The sequence below is a fragment of the Glandiceps talaboti genome, chromosome 3 (assembly GCF_964340395.1).
Source record: "Glandiceps talaboti chromosome 3, keGlaTala1.1, whole genome shotgun sequence".
NCBI lineage: Eukaryota > Metazoa > Hemichordata > Enteropneusta > Spengelidae > Glandiceps > Glandiceps talaboti.
In genome coordinates, this window is record NC_135551.1 from 12,531,505 (window position 1) to 12,555,858 (window position 24,354).

The 24,354-nt window shown below is 34.5% G+C and overlaps 2 protein-coding genes across 3 annotated transcripts in view; one reads left to right on the forward strand and one right to left on the reverse strand.

The window, feature by feature from the left end:
* Nucleotides 1–2,217: 2,217 nt before the first annotated feature.
* LOC144432507 (trafficking protein particle complex subunit 3-like) lies at nucleotides 2,218–5,802 on the reverse strand. 2 transcript variants are annotated; one of them, XM_078120730.1, is made up of 5 exons: nucleotides 5,672–5,802; nucleotides 5,259–5,356; nucleotides 3,874–3,973; nucleotides 3,035–3,214; nucleotides 2,218–2,379 (listed from the first exon to the last, which is right to left on the reverse strand). In XM_078120730.1, exons 1-5 carry the CDS (start codon nucleotides 5,711–5,713, stop codon nucleotides 2,260–2,262), a joined length of 540 nt encoding a protein of 179 aa, XP_077976856.1. In that variant the 5' UTR covers nucleotides 5,714–5,802; the 3' UTR covers nucleotides 2,218–2,259. The 2 variants fall into 2 exon arrangements, with proteins under 2 accessions (XP_077976856.1, XP_077976855.1); XM_078120729.1 differs by having other exon boundaries at nucleotides 3,035–3,217.
* Nucleotides 5,803–5,941: 139 nt separating this feature from the next.
* The window catches only part of LOC144432593 (connector enhancer of kinase suppressor of ras 2-like), a 112,947-nt gene continuing 94,534 nt past the window's right edge, over nucleotides 5,942–24,354 (forward strand). Inside the window, exon 1 of the mRNA XM_078120842.1 lies at nucleotides 5,942–6,097. Coding sequence (XP_077976968.1) covers nucleotides 6,040–6,097 — 58 coding nt within the window. The 5' untranslated portion in view covers nucleotides 5,942–6,039. The remainder of the gene's footprint in view (nucleotides 6,098–24,354) is intronic.

Sequence of the window (24,354 nt, forward strand, 5' to 3'; positions counted from 1 at the left end):
ATGGTCACAAGAGGGCGCTGTGCAGTTAATTTTCCCCCAATGTTTACCGGCACTGGAATACCAACTTGGAACACATACATCAAATCTATTTACAGTGCACTGAATATCGATACAATAACTTAATGCCTCTGAAACTAAATGGTCTACTTTAGAATTACAATAATATAAAAAACAACAACTTTTTTTTCCCTAAGTGTGGTATCTTGAGAAGGATGGTGTATTTAGAAACAAGTTTAACACTCACACAGTTTGACTTACAAATTAAAAGTTGATACAAATTAAAAGTTGTAAATGTACCCGTAATGCTACAAGAAAGAGGTTATATAACGTGGTTATATTAAACTATACTACTCATTAGAATATGTGTATAGATGGCATTGACACAGTAGTAACACACTGTATACAACTGCCGACATCAGACCATGGACAAACAGAGCTTGTTACAAACAGGGAAAGTAAACAAATGAATTTGATAAATAACACTTGGCTCAGCATGTTGGAAGAACAGAGACTTGTATTACACACCATAGTTCAATCAGAACAGGCTTATGAAATGCCACAGGAACTGGAAATTTGTTTGTGAACATGAACTAATTATGTAAAGTGGTCTTAAAACTTCTTATCTTATCAAATGATGGAATGTAATACAAGTCTCTGTACTTGCACTACATGCTGTGCTAAGTGTTAGTAATCCAATTCAGTTGTTTACTTTCCCTGTTTGTAACAGATTCCATTCGTCTACAGTCTGATGTCAGCAGTTGTATATACCCTGCAAACAATCAGTCTGTGTGGAATTCTTAAACTTATGGAATCTAAGTTGGTGATCCAAGCTGAATGGGGTATCAAAAGCTACATATATTCATAATACTACTTTATACCCTAAACATAGAAGTAGTGAGTGATACTTCCATACCCTAAAGTACTGATACACAGAAGTACCTCAAATAATAATTTACATCTGACAATAAAAATGAAAAGCCTTCATTTGATAGATTAGAAGGAAACTATGATGTCAAGACTACATTTAGACAGAGAGTACATCTAGTGTACATTCACAAAACGGCTAACCTGTCTCAAAATGTAATATATCAATATAATCTTAAAATATACAAATCACATGTATGGCTTAAGGAATAGACTGTCTAGGAACATAGAGAAATACTTTGGTGGTTTGCATACAACATTATATATGGACTGTTCAACACATTGACAAGATTTTGACAGCTGATGAAAAGAGTAAATGTCCCTGTATACAGTCACACACACTTAGATTGAAAGTGTCATTACTGTGGGCTTTCAATCCACTGCTTCCAACACATGGCGATAGACCTCATACTAAAAAGTGAAACCGTGAGTAATGAAAAGATTGCACAATGAATGCACAATGATGTTGAATATTTTAATTAAATTCAAATACTTTGACATTTCTATCTAGAAAGCAATAATAAAATTATAGGCAATTTGAATAACAAATGAAGACATTGATATGATAATTAGCTTGCATTGTTTATGATAAACCACATTTTACTATTCCTGGGGGAATCCTGCATTGTAACATAATGAAGGAACAGAATTGTTTGACAAGAATCCATTTTCTGCCTGACTAGTATAACATACATGTACATGTACAAAAATGTACTGTATTTGTCAACTAGTACCACAAGTCCACTCGTACCACTAGCAGTGTTCTCATTGGACAAAGTAAGGTGCCAAGCATTCATGTGATATCTGATCACCTTGTTGATCTATAGAAATCATCAAACATATCTCTTCATGTAATGCAAAAATAGAAAAAAACTATCCAATAGGGAACTTGCAATCCAAACAGAGCATGCTCAGATGCAAAGGACTATGGGATTATCTGTGGTTATCGTAATACCTAATCTGGAGCTACTGATAAAATCAACCTCCCACAAAGATCAGGGTGACTCTGAATTGATCATTCGCGGTTATAAACAATGTAACAATATTGTTTACAATACTAATTGATTAGTATTTATTATCACATTCCCCATGATGCAACATTCAACATGGCGGGTTTGCAAGTTCCCTATACTGCCACTTTGATGTTGGATATTGAGTTCCTGTCTTGGTACATTATATTATATACAGTCATACAATCCAGAATATATTTGAGTAATGACATTTTCAAATCTGTGTCTTCCCTATTTTACCATCAAATGGTCTGATCCACCATTGAGAACAGATGGATTATACCATTGCGTATGTAGGGGTGATTGGCTATCAAATTTTGAGTATCTATTCTTCTCCAGCTGGCAGTGCATCTTCTAGTCTTTTGATAAACTTAAGTCTAATTTCTGTTGTATTGTCTCCCCGTAGTGCATCTTGTGTAAACCAGACTTTGACTTCCATTTGTACCTGTAGAAATCACATGATGTAATGCAGATTATATGGTATAAAAACATATTAATTCTGCCCCTCCACTACACACACAGATACACAGACACACAGACACAGATACACAGACACACACACACACAGACACAGACACACACACACACAGATACACACATACATACATGCATACATACATACACACACACACACATACACACACACACACAGACACACACACACACACACAGATACACACATACATACAGACACACACACACACACACAGATACACACATACATACATGCATGCATACATACATACATACATACATACATACATACATACATACATACATACATACATGCATACATACATGCATACATACATACATACATACACACATACATACATACATGGTCACACAGATACCCATATATACCCACACCCCCACAACACACACACACACACACACACACACACACACACACACACACACACACACACACACACACACACACACACACACACACACACACATACGTTACTCAAAGCATCACAGCCCGTGGTTCTTATATCATGCCTTTGCCTTCAAAAGCCAACTCATAAAAAAAATTAACAGAATGATAAACTTTAATTTTTGCTACACTGTCACTGACATAGAGGTACTACACTCACCATTTCTAGAGCTCCTCTAAGTACTCCACATAGAATATTGGAATAATATAGATTTCCATGTTTTTCCGGGATTTCTACAAAATCTGTGAGTGGATTACTTTCTACAAGGAGTGAAAATTCATCGCCAGCAGGACTCCAGTTTGTTATTGCTGGTGATATTCCTAAATACATCTTAAAGCCCTGCTGTTGGTTGATAACAAGGGAGAGAAAATCAGTGGTTATACACTTTGTACAGAAAGGGCGCCCTCTGGAGGTGTAAATGGGTGCTTTGAATGAGAGAAGACAATATGTGATTATCAGTAAGTTTTTACAGCACTTTCCCACTTTGTGCATTCTGACATAGACCTATAGTGGTACAATGTCCCTCTATACTTCCTAAACTCTCTGCAGGACAACTTTAAAGATGCTGACATACTGGAAAACATTTTCTTTACATCTTTAATACTAGTAGAAATGTCAGATATTTGTGACTTGTATTATTGTTATTAGTATTATAATAGGGTGTAGCTACAAAAATGTGTAGCCGTTCGTAAAGACTTGCTGGTGATCTATTTAACAGGGCAAAGGCTAGACAGAACTTTTGGAAACCCTGTAAGTTGAGTTTTGTGGAGATCAATTATTTTTTTTTAATTTGTGTTTTGATGTTAGTAATGTTTTTGAATATTAAATGTTGACAAGACTCACGTTCACAGTTTCAACTTGACACGTCCACAGTATAATGAAAACAAAAGTGTTAATATCTTTCTCTTGGGTGGTGAACGGAATTCACTTTCCAATATATATTTATATGTTGAGTACATGATTTCTTTACAAGAGAAAACAAAGTGTGATGCACATACCTTTGCAATAACGTCTGCTGTTTCTCTAAAATCATGACATCTGCCGACATTTGACCTTGCTAGGAAATCTTCTACCATCCTCACTCCAATATTGTAACCCCTGGTGATCACAGAAAATACATACATGTCAGTCAATAGGATCATCAGCAGTGTTGCAGCCAGAGGGGGTTTTTGGGTCATTTGACACACATTTGTTGGACCTGACCCACATTTTGGAAGTGACGGGTCATAGATGACCCACACTAAAATTGTATGCAAATATGTTTAGCAACATGACCACGCGTATAACAACAGCCACATGATCGCATATATTGAATAGAAAACAACAGTTGGATAGGCAACTGCAAATATCTAGCATGGATACTCATATGGGTAAATATTTTTAAAGGCTGTACAGTTGTGCTACAATGCCATTGGCACTTTTTTTATGATGTCCCCAAATAATGACCCAGAAAAATGAAAGTCTCGGGACACTATGTCCCACTCTTTCAAAAGGCTGGCTGCAACACTGTCATCAGTTAAAGTATTACAAAAAATGTATATATAGGCTTGAACTCAATAAGTAAATTGATTTCAAAGGAAATGCCAATCCAAGAAAGAAGGTATTTGCATAAACTTTGGCAGTGTCTTTGTAAAGGGTGGTAAACAGGTAAAATTTATCCGAGTTCCCCATCATTTTACCAGGGTTATTTACCCAAATTATGGTATGTCAGTTTTAACATATTATTCCTTTCTGTTACCGGGGGTTCCCCAACCTTAGCAAAACACTGTTTGGATTCTGGAAAGCCATTTCATGATTTCACATCACATATTACAATTCACGATAATCAAGAAACAACAAATTGAAACTATTTTATCTTCATTGTTCTCATAGTAATGCACTGTTTACACATGGGACTTAGCAGATTTGCATATGTATTAGATTAACAATAAATATACATGACTTATTTGTATATATTATTAACTTCAGATAAAAAGTCATGACTAGTTATTGTTCATCTAAGATAAAAACAGACTTGTGTATTTATGTCATGTCCGTATTATAACCTCTGCAGAGGTTCTACTGCATTTCAGTAGACTAAACAGACACTGCTCTGTTTATCAATGATACACATTAATAATGAGAATTCTGACTCATCAATAACAAGGAAGTTTTGATGATTGGTTGACATGCAGTGTATCTTCACTGATCCACACTAATACTCCAACATTTATATAGGATGATGTACACACAGTGTATCATGCTATATAGTCCTTTATATTTTGTTTTAAAAGGCTGCTTGGGCTCATAAAGTATGGCATTAGAATTTCACCCCATCAGTTTCAACAAGGTTATTAAAAATATGAAACAAAATAAAGAATTCTAAGAGAATTAAAACACTTACATTTTATCTAGTTGTTTGTTGACTTCATCATCACTTTCATAGTCTTTGATGAGTTGTGCTACCATTGCCCCGTATGTCAATGTAAACAACTCTTGACTCTGTAAACAAATTTACATATTAATGAGTTGCGCTACCATTGTGCGCCTCATGTCAATGTAAACAGCTCTTGACTATGTAAAAAAATTTACATATAATTTACACGATGCGCATAACACTCAGTCACATCGATCCCCGTGTTCCCATGATGTCCATTTCAAGAACAAGCTGCTAGCTGGATTTATTTACAGTTCCATCAATGTTAACACAACTCAACACTGCATAGTGACACATTTTCACTGATTGAGAGAGAGACCTCCCCTCCTCGAAGCGTCGTCATTTGACGCATAGAATTGAGCGAAAAAAATAATGCTTACCACTTTTCTTGAATCCGTTGCCCTTGTACTTTGCCTGGACATAATTTATCGTCACAGAACACTACTTAAAAGAGTAAATTTGCAGAAAAGACAGGCGATATTCGTGTCTCATTCAGTAATAATAAACACTTCCGGTAAAATATGTTTGTTTGTTATTACTTTTCTAAATATCCGTACTAATATCCCCTCCTGTTACGAATTGACCACCCCTGTAAACTAATGGAAGAAACCAACCAATTTCCGACTTCAGTGAAATACATGAGAAGACAAATGAGTTGTGAACGATTTAGTCACTGCGGAAGATACGTGTACGTTGACAATATTACGATGTTTTATACTTTCCCTAGACAGTCAGCGAGTTATCGAACATGGCCTTCATAAACATTCGCAGTTGGACCACTCAAGAAGTAACCGAATGGATGAAAGGTAAGACCGTATACAAAACTATTTGTATTTTTGATAACACCCGAAATTTGTTTATAAAATTGTAAAGTTGACAAAGTTTTCGTGCACGACCGGTCACCAAACTTTTGAAAGGCCGAATTCCAACTTCAAGTTTGTGCTTTGGTAGGACTATTGGTATGTTAGGCTGTTGAGACATTGACGTAACCGAATTAGTCGTAATTGTCGAGGAAACAGTGTCGATGTCGCACCCGTACGGCCGGCGGCACCGAAATAGGGTGAACGTTCAAGTCACTGTTCTACGTCGTGAGACGTGAGTGCGCCTCTGCACTGATTTTTAGGTCACAAGTGGAAACGTTCTCCCGATGATTGAAAAGTCGTTCTCACGTCTATCACAGAAGTCTTTTGTATCTCATTTATTTCGTAGCTTTCAAACCACAAAACTTTGACCTTGAAATGACAATGTCAGTGAACTGTGTTTTTTTTGTTCTTTCTCCCATTCCTATACAAAAATGCTATATAGATGGAGTGATCGAGTAATCGTATATATAGCAAATTGATTTCCCATGGCTCCCTTGCCTTATCCCAGCTACTTGCATAACGTTTCCATGACAACAAAGTGTTGCTGATGTCATGAGCTGTCTGACTATGTTCTAATAAAATGAGAATTCTGTGAAGATAATATTGATTTAAACTACCTATACCTGTTTGTATTAAATGGAATAGCTTCCCATTCAGATAATCTCACATATAGATGCTGTAATATTGCAATAATTTTATCCTTTTTTGAAATATGATTTACATTTTAGTCATATTTTATCTGTAATGCTTTGACAAAAAAAGTAAAGAAATCAGTAAATGTAAAGGAAAGCAGCTATATGCTTACTGTTAATAGTTACAATTTATTTTATTTTGATTTAATTTAATTTAATTTAATGTAATTTGTAATTTACTTGCCTTGTTCCATTACCATATCTTAGACGGTTAGTTTTATTGTTTAGCTTTTGGTACATTTTTGAAAATTGTTAGAATATTGAACAATATTTCAAACCAAATTTGTTTTGAAAGGAGACAGAAAAACAAGTTCTTCACCATTTCGAATGGTTATCTCAGGATATTACAAGGCACTTGTATCATCTTGGTTTTTTTATACAAAGTTTTATTTCATTATATTTGTTCAGTAAATATTTTGAGATAGATTTAAGTGGCGCAAGGTGAGTTTATAAGATTTTTACTCAAAGTGAAAATCCTTCAATAAAACCACATTCCAGTATATGATTAATGTCGATGTATGTCTTCTATAACATTACTATTGTCTTCTGGCATTGTTAGAACGGTTGATTGCATAGGAGGGATTTCCTCAACATTTCTGATACATTTGATAAATTAGGTCATCGGATCGTTTATATCTTAATACCAGATTTGAGTTCAGTCAATCGTAAGTGGTGGTTAGGATACTTCAGTAAGTACAATACTGCCAGTACCTTTGAAATATGTAGCAAAAACTATGCCTAAATATGCGATTGATGCATCTATTTGCCGTCTTATCTGGATTTGGTTTATCATTTAGGTGAGAAAAACACTCAAAATCGATTAATATTTGTGTCACAATAATTTGAGAATGTTTAGAATTTAAATCTAAAATATTTTTTATTTTCAACAAATAAAACTTTGTACATGTTTTTAAATCATATATCTCATTATATGTACATGTACATATGATAAGACTAAGTGGCTTACATGGACATGTAATAAACTAGTGTTTTCCCTAGGATTTTCTCGTAGGATATTACTAAGATATCATCTAATTTGCATATTGATATTTTGTTTATAAACATGTTGATGAAAATGATAAGATCACAGGCCAATTACAGGTCTGTATTAGATATGACATGCTTTGTGCACTCACTGGTGGGACTGAACAACATGACCTATCTTACAGTCTAATGCCAATATCTAATCAACTCTTTGGGGAAAACATTGGTTGTGGTTGCAAGAGAGTGTAGTTAGAATATACACATAAACGATATAAACAATCTTTAAACTACATGTGTTTATGTTTTTAAGTTAAAAATGTTGATCATAAAACTACCCTGCTGCTTTGTCGCAATAATAAACATACTTCCTTACTTCTTTTGTGAGAACAGTAAAATGCCGATCACTCTAAATCCAATATCAACAGTTGTTCTTGTTATTAAAGGTTGGGGAACCTTAGTTCCTCCAGGTGGAGTGGGGTGGGGGTGAAGGTGGGAGGTGGGGGGGGGGGATATGGTAAAATTTGCAAAACTTTCCATACTATCCACACATGTACATGTGAACTGTAAATTAATATTGAAGGTGAACTATGATACATGTAGTCCAACACCTGGAGAGCTTAGTTTAGATTTAACTTGTTTAAAGATTAAACTTGCCCTTTGCAAAATATTTGATATGATTTGAACCACAAACACAATGTATAAAGTTGTCAAGCTGTGAAATTTTAATAATACATTAATGTTTATCACAGTGACATGTGTGTTTGACACATGGTTCAATCCTTGGTAAAGAATTCTTAGATCATGGAGGTATTTGCGATATATTTCTATGCTTAGATAATGTAAACTAGAACTTAAGTGTTTCTTGTACAGTCGGAGAAAATGTAGAGCTCTATGAGTCTATGGAGATAAATTTACAAAATGTATGTCTTCTGAATGTGAGACAAAAAGACCCTGCAAACTATCATTGTTGTGATTATTTCATACAAGTTACTGAAATGTCTGTAATGTGGCTATGGTTTGACTGCAATCCGATTAAAATCCGATGTATTGTACACTTCACAATTACGTTAACTGTCGTTTGTTCTTTTGTGAGCACTCGTTACATACATCTGATACAACACCATAGGCGTTCCCGCACCAAATCTACATGTAAGTGCTGAGTGAATTCACTCAACAACTGAGAACACGTAATGAGGCAAAACAGACAGGTGCAGTTCTTCAGAGCGTTCTGTTCGGAAAGAGCCCGAGCCCAGACAATGATGTTATCGTTATTGTTTGGTGGTTCTTTTTCTTTCAATTTCGAACATTGAGTGTATAGATTGTAAGACGGATTCTGATTGGCTACTCGTAAGTACAAGATTTGGTGTGAGAATACATGTACCAACATTATGTATGGTATTGTGTCAGATGTACATGTATGTAACAGTGCTCACAAAAGAACAAACGATAGTAAACGTAACAGCCAAAAAGAAATCACGAAGTGTACATCAGATTTTAATCAGATTGGTTTGACTGGTAACAACTATTATACATCACCTGGCAGAAACAATTGGGGCATATACACATATACAACATACTTTCATAACACCACCAGTAATGGTTTATCCAGCAAGTGAATGCAGCTGTCATTTTATAATTCCAGTCCCTAGTAACATGTTACAACTTATAAGTGACATCAGCTGTCATTTGCTAATGCTCTGACAGGTAACAGTTACATACAAGTTGACATCACCTGTCATTTTATATTCCTCTGTGAATTACAGTTACACTGTTATTTCATATATCCATGTGATGATGACTCTTTCGCAGCCTTCATTTTTCTAGCCTGGAATCCATGCGAATCAGGGTTATTTCCCCCAGGTGGGGAAATCAAAATTCAAAATCCCCATTGCCTGGATTCTAGGCTATATCACTTTGCTAGTGTCTAGTGCTATCCATGGCATTGAATCTCAAAATTTATCTCTCTTTACAGACAGAGATGATTCCATACCACTTTAGCATCTAGACTGTCATGTCAGGGCTCAAAATTAACAGTAGTCCCATGTCCACAGACTACCAATTCTCGTCATGGTTACCATAATTTACAGCTGGTAGCCCACTCAGGCTACCACTGATTATGTAATGATTCAAAGGATGGAAGATTTATGGACATGAAAGTATTTTTCCAATAGAGGAACTCTGTTTTCAGTTAAGGAATACAGGGCTACAGGTCACAATCCCTGGGCTACCACTTTCTGAAATTGGTAGCCCACTAGGACTACCAAAGAAAAAAGTTAATTTCAAGCCCTGCATGTTGGTGAATTGTATTTTCTTTAGTACATTTTGACCCAATCACTGGTCCAATCCTCTAGTACAGAGTATTATTGTTGGTACCTGAAATAGAATATTACTGCCTAGGCCCATCATAAAAGTAACTAACATTTGATTTCTTGGTTGTCACCATAACTTCCGTTCCATACACTTCAAATGCATTACTATAAGTGTGCTTGAGAATAGATTCAACCTTCTTGTACTATTTTGACCCTCTAGGATGAGGTAAAAAGCTGGTGCAGGTACAGAGAATACAAATGTAAGTCAACCTTCTTGTACATGTACATGTACTACATTTTGTATTTTGACCCTCTGGCATGAGGTAAAAAGCTAGTGCAGGTACTGAGAATAGCATTCTCATCCAAGTAACAAAGCCATCTATGAAGGCCCACCATGCACCATACAATGTACTCAGCAGGCATCCTGTAGCTGATTTTAGAAGTACATGTACATGGAGCTGGTAAAAATTAAATATGAAAATAAGGTGGTGATATCTGCATGTAGGGTTGACATTAAATAGATCTGTACAATGATGGAAATGTACTGCTTGAAACAAAGTACTTTTTAACTCCTGAAAAAATAACTGACAAAAGATTGCAGAGTAGCTGGTTGTATTTGCCGGATACCCTGTCCTTATTTCCATCCCTGTTAGTGTTAGGAGATAGGACTACATATATACATTGTACATGTAGGCGCTGGGTCAAAGTACATGTACATGTAAATGTAAAAAAATCCCAAAAAATTCAGTCAAGCAAGTGAGGACTTTGAGAGTCTAGTAATATCCATGATGTGGAAGAATAGCAGCAGTCATTATCAAATTCTCTAATCTATTTCTGAAATTATTGATACTGATTTATGATAACGATCATCTAATCTAATCTAATCTAATCTAATCTAATCCAATGTGATCTAATCCAATTAATTTATCACAGTATTGATTACATGTAGTGTACTACTCACTCAACTCAACCAATCATGTCTTAGAAGTGTGCAGCTATGAAATCACTCATACTAATCTGCAAATGACTCTTTCCGCATGTGTCCGAACCATTTTGGTTTCCATAGTTACACTTCATTCTTATTGCAAGCAGAGGAAATTATTTTCTATTAGCCTTCCAAGTATATATATACCGCAGGCATAGATGGATTTCCTTTTTAACTACCCACTGATGTCATTCACTACAAATAATCAAGTAAATTTAGATATATATATGTATTACTATTTGTGAGTATCGAATTATCAGTTAACTCATAGTGAACAAAATAAGATGAGAGAGAGAGAGAGAGAGAGAGAGAGAGAGAGAGAGAGAGAGAGAGAGAGAGAGAGAGACAGACAGACAGACAGACAGACAGACAGACAGACAGACAGACAGACAGACAGACAGACAGACAGACAGACAGACAGGACAGGAGAGAGAAAAGAGAGAGAGCAATTTGAGAGAAATTTGATCAAATTTTATACCATACAAATGTAGATAAAGTAAATTCAGTTTCCTAGAGTGTCTCAGCCTCATAATAATGTGTCAAATATATATATCTTAACAGTTTCAGTTTAAGACAACGATTAATAACATTAATGACATTTTTATCACTTTACCTGTGAACTACATTTAGGTAATTACTTGTGAATAGGTATTTATTGGTTACATAAATCACATTTGGTAAGTACATTAAAGTTGTGATTGATGACTGTAGAACTCTTAAAGCATAATATTTTTTTTTCACTTTGAGTGACAGAAATGAAGAAAACAGGATGGAAATTTGACATTTTCAGTCTTCGTGTTTTTTATTTATACTAGAATTTGCATTATGAAGAGAACTTAGATAAAGTGAAAGAAGTATTGTACTTGAAGAAGAAAAAAATGCGTTTTGTCAATCTCATAAAAAAATCATCTGTAAAAATTGAGAAAGAAGTTTAGTGACAGACTAAGGAAAAATTTGGATGCCTGTTAGTGTATATTGGATTTGATTTCTTTTTCATATGAAAACATGTTTGTCTGGAAAAATGAATAAAAAAGGAAACAAAAATCAATTGACATCCTTTTTTTTATTGAACTGAGTAGAAATAAAGTTTCAAGTTCATCATATTTGACATTTGTTGACCCCAAGTATTCAGCATTGATTTGTTGAGATTGAATTAATGAAATTTATGAGCATAATGTCCCTAGCCAATACTCAATAGGTCTTTCAGATGACAAACACTGGATACCATAATTGCAGTTTTTATTTAATTTAATTTCAGTGAGTTATATAACATTACCATTGTGAGAGAAGTGGTTTGTATTTGATGTCACTCCTAATGTATATATGTCAATGATTGTTTATCCACTGTTGAAGGGAGATAGGTTGAAGTATTTACAAAGTGGTTTTAGTTTGCAAACACTTCCTGGTTTTATGAACACTTTGATGAAGTTTGCATAGGTTTTATGAACACTTTGATGAAGTTTGCATAGGTTTTATGAACACTTTGATGAAGTTTGCATAGGTTTTATGAACACTTTGATGAAGTTTGCATAGTAAAGTTTTGTAAATTATGGTGACCATTCAGGATTTGAAATTAACATTTTACTTTGGCAGTCCCAGTCGACTACCACTTTCTGAATAAAAAGTCAAGTATGGTGACCAGTACATGTAGTGTATGTACATGATTGTACATTTGTATTTTTGAACTTAAAATAGTGCATCCCATTAGAAATATGTGTGTTCTTTGAATATTTTTGTCTAGAGGTTAACCGTGGCTTTGAATCTCATCTCACGTCTACATGTACCTCAGTAAAATGCTGAGATGAACAAGAGATCTTGACTTTCGAAGCTTGTAGAATAAAAATACACATCCACATTCCTTAGAAATCTTTAGTCTTCTAAATTGTTGCACACTCACCAGTATACATGTACATGTACTGTGAGCCTGCTACAAGCTGTAAATTATGGTAGCTACATTTACGTGACAAGAATTGTAGTCTGTAAATACAGGATTGCCATCATTTTTGAGCCTTGCCATACATACATTGTACATGTATACAAATGAATGTAGGTGAAGGTTAGGGTCCTTCACACTGTAGTTGTGACAAAATTTTTGTTTTAAAGGTTTAGGTATCAATCATTCAATCCAGGGCTTGAAATTAATCTTTTTCTTGATTGTCATAGTGCATTAGTGGGCTACCAATTTCAGAATGTGGTAGCCCAAGGATGGTGATCCATACAATGTAGTCCCATATTGCTGAAATGAAAACAGAGTTCCTCTATAGTATTAGTATTGGAAATATGTGTTATCAAAATACTTTCATGTCCATAAATCTTCCATCATCTGAATCATCGCATACCAGTAATCTTTGGTAGTTTGAGTGGGCTACCAGCTGCATTTTATTATGGTAGCCCCATGACAAGAATTTGTAGTCTGTGGATATGGGACTACTGTTAATTTTGAGCCCTGTAATTAGACAGTGAATTTATAAAGCACCAATTTTCACGATGATGTAGAGCTCAGAGGTGCTAAACAGTTAGAATGCTTTGGAGAATTGATATATCTTTATAATTCCTCTAAGTTCTAGAAGGCATTCACTGTTCAATTTAGTCGTATTCCTAATGCTACATGTAATGTTTACCATAATGTCATATTCCTAATGCTATTGTTTACCATACATTGTATAAGATGCAGAATTCACTGTTCGTTTTCGTCATATTCCTAATGCTAGTGTTTACGATTTTGTCGTATTCCTAATGCTAGTGTTTACCATGTACATTTTGTATAAGGTGCAGAATTCACTTCATTTTCATCGTATACATGTATGTATTCCTAATGCTAGTGTTTACCATATATAAGGTGCAGCATGGGTATCTCTGTAACAAATGAAAAGTAGATATTGATTTCATCATAATATAGAATGACATCATATTGAAATTTCATTGACACATGATTGATAGGTTTTTTAAAGATGTACAATGTACATGTAATAGGAACTCATTTGACAAAATAGAACAGCAAAACACTCTCATACATGTATAAATAGTATCTATTATTGGTTTCATTTTCCATCATCTCAACTTATATTTTTCTGCAATCTAGGTACTTTTTTAAGGCATTGGACAATTTATCCCAGATCATAAATTGCATACATATAGATGTACATTTGTATGAAATTATGAACTTGAGTTATAACTAAGGTATATACATTTATTTTATATTTGTTTTTTGTGTGTGCAAAGGGGTTGGTGGCCTAATGTACTGAATAAACTATGTACATTGTACATTGTACATACGTACATACATACATTGTACACATACGTACATGTACAAAAATGTACTTACGTATGTATCGAATAACTAAGGTATTGTCCATACATCCTGTACTGGTAGATACATGTATATCATAATCATACATGTATAAGTATATGATATATGTAAAATGATTCGTGTGGTGAAACCATCAACATTGAATGGGCAGTACACACATGTAGTTAAAGGAAAAAAGGTTGTACACTGCATACATGCCATAAACTACATTGTACATGTAGTATGTACATTGTATGTTTGGATATTTTACCAATGAAAGTCTTCCAGCAACTCAGCACAGGAAGTCATTACTTTCAATGTCTTGCTTACAACAACCAGTGAAAAGCCCACTTTTGTATACCCTTAGATTATATTTGTACAATTTAAGTCAAACTTTAACCTCTAACTTAATAGCCTTTACAAAGAGATGAAAGTGTGTGTTGAGTAATGTCAATTACTATGACAACAGTCACCATAAGTGTACCCTCGATGTTAGGCAAATTTTCTTGTTGTGAGTCAAAATGAGAAAAAAACTGTGATTTCTTGTGAGTCACCTCATAGTAAGAGATAAGGGAACGCCGAATTTTGGTGCGTCACTAGTCAGTGGTACATGTCAAATTGGCTTAGACAGCACTCTGGTCACCATCATCATAAACACTTTAAGTTCTCCTTCAAATGAAATACAATCTACTCACTACTACCACAAAGTACACACTTTATAAGTAAAAATTATGATTTATGTTTCTCTTATGTGAAATATGAATTAAACAATCAATAATCAATTTTAAGCAGTATTCACTAATCAAATCAGATTGTTTATTTTAATAAATAAATCATAAATGACAGGTAAAAAAGTTTAACTTAATTGAATATTAATCAAGTTGCCTTGTCTCAAAAAGTACCTGAAACAGAAATAAATCACAATTTTTTTCTCAGAATAAAAGGGTATACATGTACATGCAATTTGAATTCTCTCAGCTGAGTTTGTTAAAATGTTCCATTATTGAAATATATTCTGGGTGTTCTACAATGTTGTAGTTTTCTTTGATCAACTCGTAAGTGGTAGTACAATTTTCAATGATTGGATAATATAATAATTGCAAATTGTAAATTGATAATAAATTGTGCTTCAATGTCATTAGTACTATTTTTTCCTATCCTGTGGAACAAGACAGCCAAGAATCTATGCAGTACAAATGTACATGTGTATGTCAGTATTTTCCATTTCTACTACCGTATAGAACCAGACAGTCTGGAACCCATGCCTATATAATTGTACAGAATACATGTAGCATTTTGTTTCCTCTTTCACTGACAGACTTTGATGACATACAATGTAGTGACTGTGTCATGTCCCAGGGAATTGTTTCAAAACCACATATACAGTGTTAAGTTTCGTACATGTATGTACATTTGTACAACATACACGACATGTTTTAGACCATACTGTGATATTGAAATAATATATTCATACAAACATACATGTAGGATGTACATACAATGTATGGTATATTATCTGTGATAGTACAGCTGTGATTTTAGTTGACATATGTTAACCTATTATTATAGCTAGAAGATAACTAATATCAGATTACGATATCAAAGTGTGCTATGAATAGTTTTAAACATGTATAATTATATTTGAAAGATATCAGTTTCATTTTAATTATCGTAAATATTTTTCCCTTGTCACGTCATCGTTATGTATGATACATAATTATTTTTCAACCCGCATGTTCTATATTCTTTTTCATTTCCTAGAAATACAATTTCCTAGATTACGTCATCGTCAGTATGATACATTATTATTTTTCAACCCGCATGTTCCATATTCTTTGTCATTTCCTAGAAATACACTTTCCTAGATTACGTAGAAGTAATGTTTTCAAAGTTAATTAAATCTCTTCATTCATGTAGTACCTGTCAATGTACACTGTATGGAGATACAGGCGACAGTTGTTGCTAGCATCGTGTTGTCATTTGTTGATCAAAACTGTTGTACCAGATGGGGGCTCAAATTTAAATTTTACTTGTGGTCGTCATATTTAGCCGTTGAAGTCAACGCATTATAACAGTCACTGTAATTTAAATAAATACAGAAGAACTGAACCTGTCAAAATATACTACACGGTTGTGTGGCTACAGTTGTGTTGTCATTATTTGATCAAAAACATTGCACAAGAAAATGCTCAAATTTCAAGTCTACTCATGGTCTCCAGATTTTAACCAAGTCAACTCTTTCAGCTGCAAATCTCTGTTGGTCTAATAGACAACTAACTTATCATTATATTTGGTACTTGTTGTCTAGATACGATATTTATTTATAAATAAGTCTATGTGTCCTCAACTGCTGTTAATGTCGAGTCCTGCTACATTCAACTGAATAAAATCAATGCATTAGTTGTAAGTGAAGGCAGAAGAAATGACCCAATTCTTGATACATGTGTACATATATTTCCTTCTCTGTATTACCTTTAAAATTGCTGGGAAATGCACTACGAGTGCAGACAGTAAGATTTTGAAAATATTGTAGAACGGTATAGACTGAATACTAGACTCAACTTCAAATTCACAAAATTGACTAATATGAGGTGTTGAACAAATACACTAACACTAACATCTTATCAGTTTAATTTCTGTTGTATCTGGATTGCATACAGAGAGGAATTATCATATCAAGCAATTTTACATGTTTACAAGTAAAACAATAAAATTTGGCTGCCATATTAGAATGAAAATACAAGTAATTTCACATACAAAGTAAGCCATCATATACATTTTGTAGACTAACACCAATCCCTTACGATTTGTTTTGTCTTATAATCTTCAAATGTCTTCATTTTGTTGTTCAATTCTGGAAAATGTCTTCAATTTTTTTTTTTTTTTCAATTTATAAAATATTTTTTCACTATTACAAGTTGTCTCCCAAAGGCTTATTGCTCACCCAACTGTTTGCAATCATTCATTCAGGTCACTATTTCACACAAAAGAACACATTTGTCTTGAAAAAAAAATTTCAATTAGAAAGCCCAGCGTCTTAGAGCAAGTGTGGCTGTTATATTTGAAACACAGTGGCTGCTGTTTTAAAATAAAAAAATTGTAATTTCCCATGTACATATACAATGTAGTGGAATAGCATAAGGAAGCGGTCATATAAATCCAATACAGTAAAACTAGGCTATTACATTTAAACAAAAGTGAAATGAGAAAGATGGCATAGTTTTCAAAAATAGATGAAATATTAAATGAAGTCTGTACACATATGTATTTAGAACAGTAAAAGGAAGCTGTCATATTAAAGCAAAAATATGAGAAGCGAGCATAATTTTTTTTAAACAGAAGAAATTTCAAATATACATACAAAATTTACTACAGTAGAATAGTGAAAGTAAGCTATCGTATGAAAATAGAGGGTAAAATCAGGCCACTCTAAAACAATATATTTGTTTAAAAATATCAGTTATTTCACATGTAATAGAATGGTAAACATAGGGCACTATATTAAAACAAAAATAAATTTAATTTCACCATTGAAATATAGAACCAGATCAGCTAAGAAAACTATAGTGCCATATTAATTTAATAAATGTTAAAATAAAAATGATGCGAAAATACTACTAAATGCCACAGCAATACGTATACAGCTACATTGTAGATGGTTGTATGGTAAGCTGTACTTTATAATCACCCCTAGGCTAGAATCTAGGACAACTGTAGATTTACCACTCTGATTTATGACCTGTGTATAAGTAAATTTATGGAACTGTTTGCTGTTAACCTTTGTATTGGCTATTAGTAGGGGACTCGTTTCTTTAAGTTCATGACATTGTGTCTTCAAGGAACGCCAATATACAATGTAGTTTATGCATAGGTATACAGATTACAAATTATATCTATAATACTTAGCAGGAGCTGGGGGGAGGGGGTATTTTCCAATTCAGCGGAATGAATTAGAAAAATATTTAGCAGAGTTATGTTTGCGAAAAAAGATTTACATGAAGTTTGTTGGATTCATTGCTGTCAGTGATGCCTGTCGAGTGCTACTCATATGAAATAATTTGACAAGTGCAGAAATAAACCTGTTTTTTTTGGGATACCGAGTGCCTGTCTGTCTGTCTGTCTGTCTGTCTGTCTGTCTGTCTGTCTGTCTGTCTGTCTGCCTGTCGGTCTGTCTGTCTGTCTGTCTATCTGTTTGTCTCTCTGTCTGTCTTGCTCTGTCTTACTCTGTAAACGTAAACATCATATGAAATGAATGAAATAAAAATTACAGAAACAAAACCACATTTCTAGTTGTGATGTATTCATGTCAGTGTGTATGTACATATAGATGTACAAATGTACTGTGTCAATTTGATTAAAAGCATATATGTACAAATGTGGGAATATGGCTTCATTGCTTTGTGTACCATTATTTCCTTCATATATTATTATTGATGTTCAATTTTGTGTTCCAGAAGTGAGCACCTTGCACTCCTGGAGCAACAAAATTAAAAACAAATGACTATACATGTACAAAGAAAAAAAGTGGTACAGTACGCAAAGCAATGGGGCGTATTCCCACATCAGATTTTTATCAGATTGGCACTGTGTACACATGCACACTCACACCCAAGGAGTACAAGCTCACACACTTACAGACATGTGTATGCAATCATTCCTTGTACACAAAATCACATGATTTCAGAATATGAATTTTACAGAATTTTTCTGTTTCAAGTAAACATACATTTCATATGTAATAATAATAATAGAACCCCATGCCACATGAATACCAGTGTACAATGTAGGTACTCGGGTATTTGCACTCCTGCTTGTGCTGTTTTCTATTGTGCTATAACTTACTATGGTCATGAAAATATAACTACAGGAAACCCCAAAGATTTGTGCAAGTACATTTGTACCCCAAATACAACAACACACTTGCACTCATTGTGTTATTGAGTTCTATTGTATTATTACATATGTACCATAGATTACATGTCCTTGCACTGGTTCGCGCACATATTAGTAGTATTTTCACTGCAGTACAATACCAAAAACATGATTGCGTATCTGCATGCAAATGATATGCAAATGAGGACCCGATCGTTCGGTGCACACAAAATCGCATCATCAGTACTCTTTAATTTTTATGATTTTTATCTATCAGATATTAAAGATATGTAATAATTAACAGAACCCCATTGCACTTGAGTTTCAGTGTGGGTACTCAGGGTATACATAACAGAAACCATGCACTGGTGCAAGTGTGGCATATTTGCACTCGTGCTAGCAGTGTTTTCTGCTGCACTTTCACGAGCACAGCAAGTGAAAATACAGACACAGAAAACACTGCAAAAGCACTCGTGCAAATACGCCACACTTACACCCGTGCATGGTTTCTGTCATGATACATGTATTCCCAGTAGTTTATTTGGTAGTTTAAGCCAGTCCAGCCCAATTATGTACTGGTAGTATACCTTGTACATGTATGTACATGTAGGACTATGAGAAATAGATAAATTAAAATACATATACTTGAAAGAGTGGTACAAGCCAAATAAACTTCATTGAAGTTTGATAGATACAAATGTAGACATTGCTAGGCAACAATGAGCCTAGCACGAGACTTGTGGCCAGTGGTCACACATACCGGTACATGTACTTGTATCTAGCTACCTTTCAAAACATGGTAGTTTGAATGATAGGCTTGGGCACTGGGCTTGGGATTGTATGACCATGTGTCACAAATTTCTGGGCGAGGCCAACACTCTGTGCGATTTATAATTAATAGCTGTACAGTATAATAGATGACATCATGTGCCTCTCATTAGATATATACACATAGTCTTTTTTATAACAGCTGAATGTTTGTAGAAGTCACATGCTTTTAAGGGGAAAAATCATTCTGTCTTGCAAGAATGGAACATGTAAACAGATTGTATTTCAAATAGACTGCTGGAATGTTTGGTCATTGGGCACACCCTTAGTTAACCCATGGTTTGTGTCTGGTTTGTGTTTTTGTGATTTTACAATGTAGACTGCCCCAGAGACTTGTCAAAGACTTATATTTTATTGTATACGAAAGGAGTTCTTGCAAAAGTAATACAAAGACAAGTCTTAGCCTGAGTAAGATACAATGTACATCGTGTTGACTTTTTCAGCCCTATCAGGCTTCTACATGTAAAGTCACCACTGGAAGATGTCAGATATGTTGTTCTGCCCTATATGCATCAGACTTCTAAACCACTGTAATATATGTTGTTGTCGTCGTCGTCGCCGTCGTCGCCGTCGCCGTCGTCGTCGTCGTCGTCGTCGTTGTTGTCGGTGTGGTGTTGTTCAGCCCTATCAAGCTTCTAAACCACAACTTTTGTAGGTGATACATTTAGCATCTGCTGATTGGCATAGTATATCATATCTTCAAGACTAATAGTCTATAGACAAGTCTGTGGGCTAATTTTGTACTTTTACATGTATACATGTACAGCTTTGAAACCAAACCTGAACATTATCAAGTGTGTCTATGGATTTAATCTTATCAACATTGTGTGGTTGACATTAAAATACCCACAGAGCAACTTGTGGTATTTCTGTGTTGCATGAATGTGGTTTATAGGACAAACTTAAAAAAAAGTTATAAATTATATATTTTGTAAGTTTTTTTTGTATTTTCCTCTTTCATATTTATAATCAGGCCAAATGCAAAAAAAAAAATGTGTTTCTGGAAACCTGACCGACCCTAGTTTTAAGCCACCAACTCTAAACATTTTTTTTTTACAATAAAAAAAGGTAACATGGTGAGACCTTACTGCTATTTCCATGTAAATTTTTCCTCGCCAAAGTTTCTTTCAATTCTTCCTATGTAAAATCCCATTCCAGAGGAATCAAGTCTTTCAGAAATATAAGTTGAATTCAAACAATACAGTCAGCAGATTGTGTTTGTCTACTTCACATATAATCGTCTTCATTTTCTTTTAATATCACACCTCATCAAGCTATCACAGAAATGCTGTGACCAAGAAGTATATTGTCTTTGGGTTGGGTTGAAGCAATTTCTCAACAACAAAAAATTGAAAAAAATAAATAAAATTTCAAACTACCTATCCTAAAAGTAATGTTTTCAGAAACAAACATTTGTTTTATTTTTGCCTGTGGTATATTCATCCTTAAAAGTAAAAAAAAAATAACTTAAGAAAAGTCAAATAGCAAAATAAATTCTTCATGAACTTCTAATCTGTTACAAAGCTGTCTATATCAATTTGTATTAGAAAATCACAGCCTACGTGCCCCTATGGTGTTCGACCTGGTTCAGCAGTTAGGGTTGGTCCGGAAGGCACCTGCATATAAACCATCAACTGTGACAGGCTAGCCAACACTTCAAAACTCATACTGTTATTTTCAGAATACTTATTTATATTTCATAAAAGGTCACACAAGTTCTGAACTACTGTCAGTTGGAAATGTATGAACTGAGCTAGGCACGTGATGACTTCTTATATACATGTATGTTCTCCTAATTCCACAGGCTCCAACGACCATATTTATTGCTTCTCATCATTCTAAACTTAATAAGGTGTTGACCACTTCCCAATATCATGTATCTATGACAACAAACGATCCGAAATTGGAGAATTGAAAATGTGAAAAGATAGGCCGCAATATTATGTATTTAATAGAAAAGGTCAGTTAAGGTCAACAAAATCCATTTGTCAAAGATGACCTATGGTTCTCATAGATTTATAGATTACCAAGCACAAAGTAGTTTTCATATAAATATCACGACAACAATCAATGTATGATGTAGAGTTGAATATTTGTGTGTTTTCATGGAGCATTTCTGAAATAACTATACAGAGAGAGACCATATATCATGTGTATTGTTAGGTCATGTTGGCAAATAAAGAATTAGATGTACAAGAATGTCAAGTATAGAGATTAGGAAATTTAGGAAGTCAGCAATCAGTGTATGATGTACATGTAGAGTTGATTTATTTGTGTGATTCTGTCACTATTTCAAAACGACCATAAATAAGCTTTTATGTGGCAAAATTTTGAGAGGTTTTACGAATTTTTATTTCCACGGTATTGGGTCCTTGAGGTTCATTCTACCCTGGGTCCTTGAGGTTCATTCTACCCTGGGTCCTTGAGGTTCATTCTACCCTGGGTCCTTGAGGTTCATTCTACCCTGGGTCCTTGAGGTTCATTCTACCCTGGGTCCTTGAGGTTCATTCTACCCTGGGTCCTTGAGGTTCATTCTACCCTGGGTCCTTGAGGTTCATTCTACCTTGGGTCCTTGACATTCATTCTACCCTGGGTCCTTGACGTTCAGTCTATCTTGGGTCCTTGTGGTTCATTCTACCCTGGGTCCTTGACGTTCAGTCTACCCTGGGTCCTTGAGGTTCATTCTACCCTGGGTCCTTGACGTGCAGTCTATCTTGGGTCCTTGTGGTTCATTCTACCCTGGGTCCTTGAGGTTCATTCTATACTGGGTCCTTGAGGTTCATTCTACCCTGGGTCCTTGAGGTTCATTCTACCCTGGGTCCTTGAGGTTCATTCTACCCTGGGTCCTTGTGGTTCATTCTACCCTGGGTCCTTGAGGTTCATTCTATACTGGGTCCTTGAGGTTCATTCTATACTGGGTCCTTGAGGTTCATTCTACCCTGGGTCCTTGAGGTTCAGTCTACCTTGGGTCGTTGAGGTTCATTCTACCTTTACCCTAGCTCAGAATCCTGGCATTGTGACTATACGGTTTCAGACTTAAGCTTTAGTCAGTCTGCTTCTAACACTTATTCACTTCTGAGACATTCTTTAACGACAGTTACAGGTACGTGTATCACGCCTTGACATTTTTCTTCCATGCGTAAAAATTCTTTTCCCTTCTAAACTTTCAAACAAATGTTTGAATTACTGTAAGTGTCCAATTGAAAGAGTAAAGAAAGGAGGGTACATTCTTGATATAAACATCTTGACTACATTGTTTAGTAAACGGTTTAAAGCCTGAATTTGAAAAGAACCAATCCTTTGGCTGAATTAGTCTTTGCCTTGTTCTGTGAGAATGAAGTTACATGTACATTTGTATTGTTAAACTGTAGAAGTCCTACCAAAAACATCACATTTTTTTACGACTTCAACGCAGTTCAAGAATTTATTTTCCATTTGCTTGATGTCTATGTATGATAAAGAAAATATATATCGTATATCAAAGTTTATACCATGCATGAGCCAGGTTCAACAAAAAATATGGAATATACACTCTGATTGTTCTGTGTCACGACAACGCATGTCTACATGTATGTCATGACAGTGTATGTCTATGTCATTGATTCTGCTCTGTTCGAAATATGAGTCAAAACTCTCAAAATTGCAATTAATTTCCCTGATTTTTTAATATTACTGGCGATGGAATAATTATATTATTCCGCAATATTTTTCTTAATTCAGTCGGAAAATACTTGTGACCTAAGGGTTGTCACTACTATGTACTCATTTAATGACTTGTAGTGACAAAGGCCCCTTAGGTCACTCATATTTTCCTTGGCTGAACAAAGAAAAATATTGGGGAATGATATCTAATTACAATTTATCGTTGTATTTTTGTATCATGTCCCAACAAGGCAAACCACATCAATATTTCAGTTTTTTCCTTGTCAAAAATTGACTCATGCATTGATTGTTTAGAGACAACTGAGGTACATTGGTAGTTCTATTAAAACAATTTTTCTTTAATTAATTCTTTTGTATACAATTATAATTAGTAATTTATCTAAAAAGTTAATTTGACAAAACTTTAATAATCGTATGATTTATCAATAATTTCTAAACAAAGCTTTAAAAGAATCAACCTTTTTATATTATTGATGGGAAAAAATAGGGTTTTATTATTCAGAAATATGTATACATTTGTATATTTTCATGTTCTCAACTCTCTGTTAGGAAAACCTTTACCTCAACATTGATTCTAT

What these genes read in the sequence shown, in the direction of transcription:
- LOC144432507 (XM_078120729.1), bottom strand. Translation starts at nt 5,713, where the DNA reads ATGTCCAGGCAAAGTACAAGGGCAACGGATTCAAGAAAAGTG. An exon ending in CAGCAGACGTTATTGCAAAG is followed by an intron (nt 3,218 to 3,873) that starts GTATGTGCATCA and finishes ATCAACCAACAG; the next exon opens with CAGGGCTTTAAGATGTATTT. An exon ending in TTAGAGGAGCTCTAGAAATG is followed by an intron (nt 2,380 to 3,034) that starts GTGAGTGTAGTA and finishes TGATTTCTACAG; the next exon opens with GTACAAATGGAAGTCAAAGT.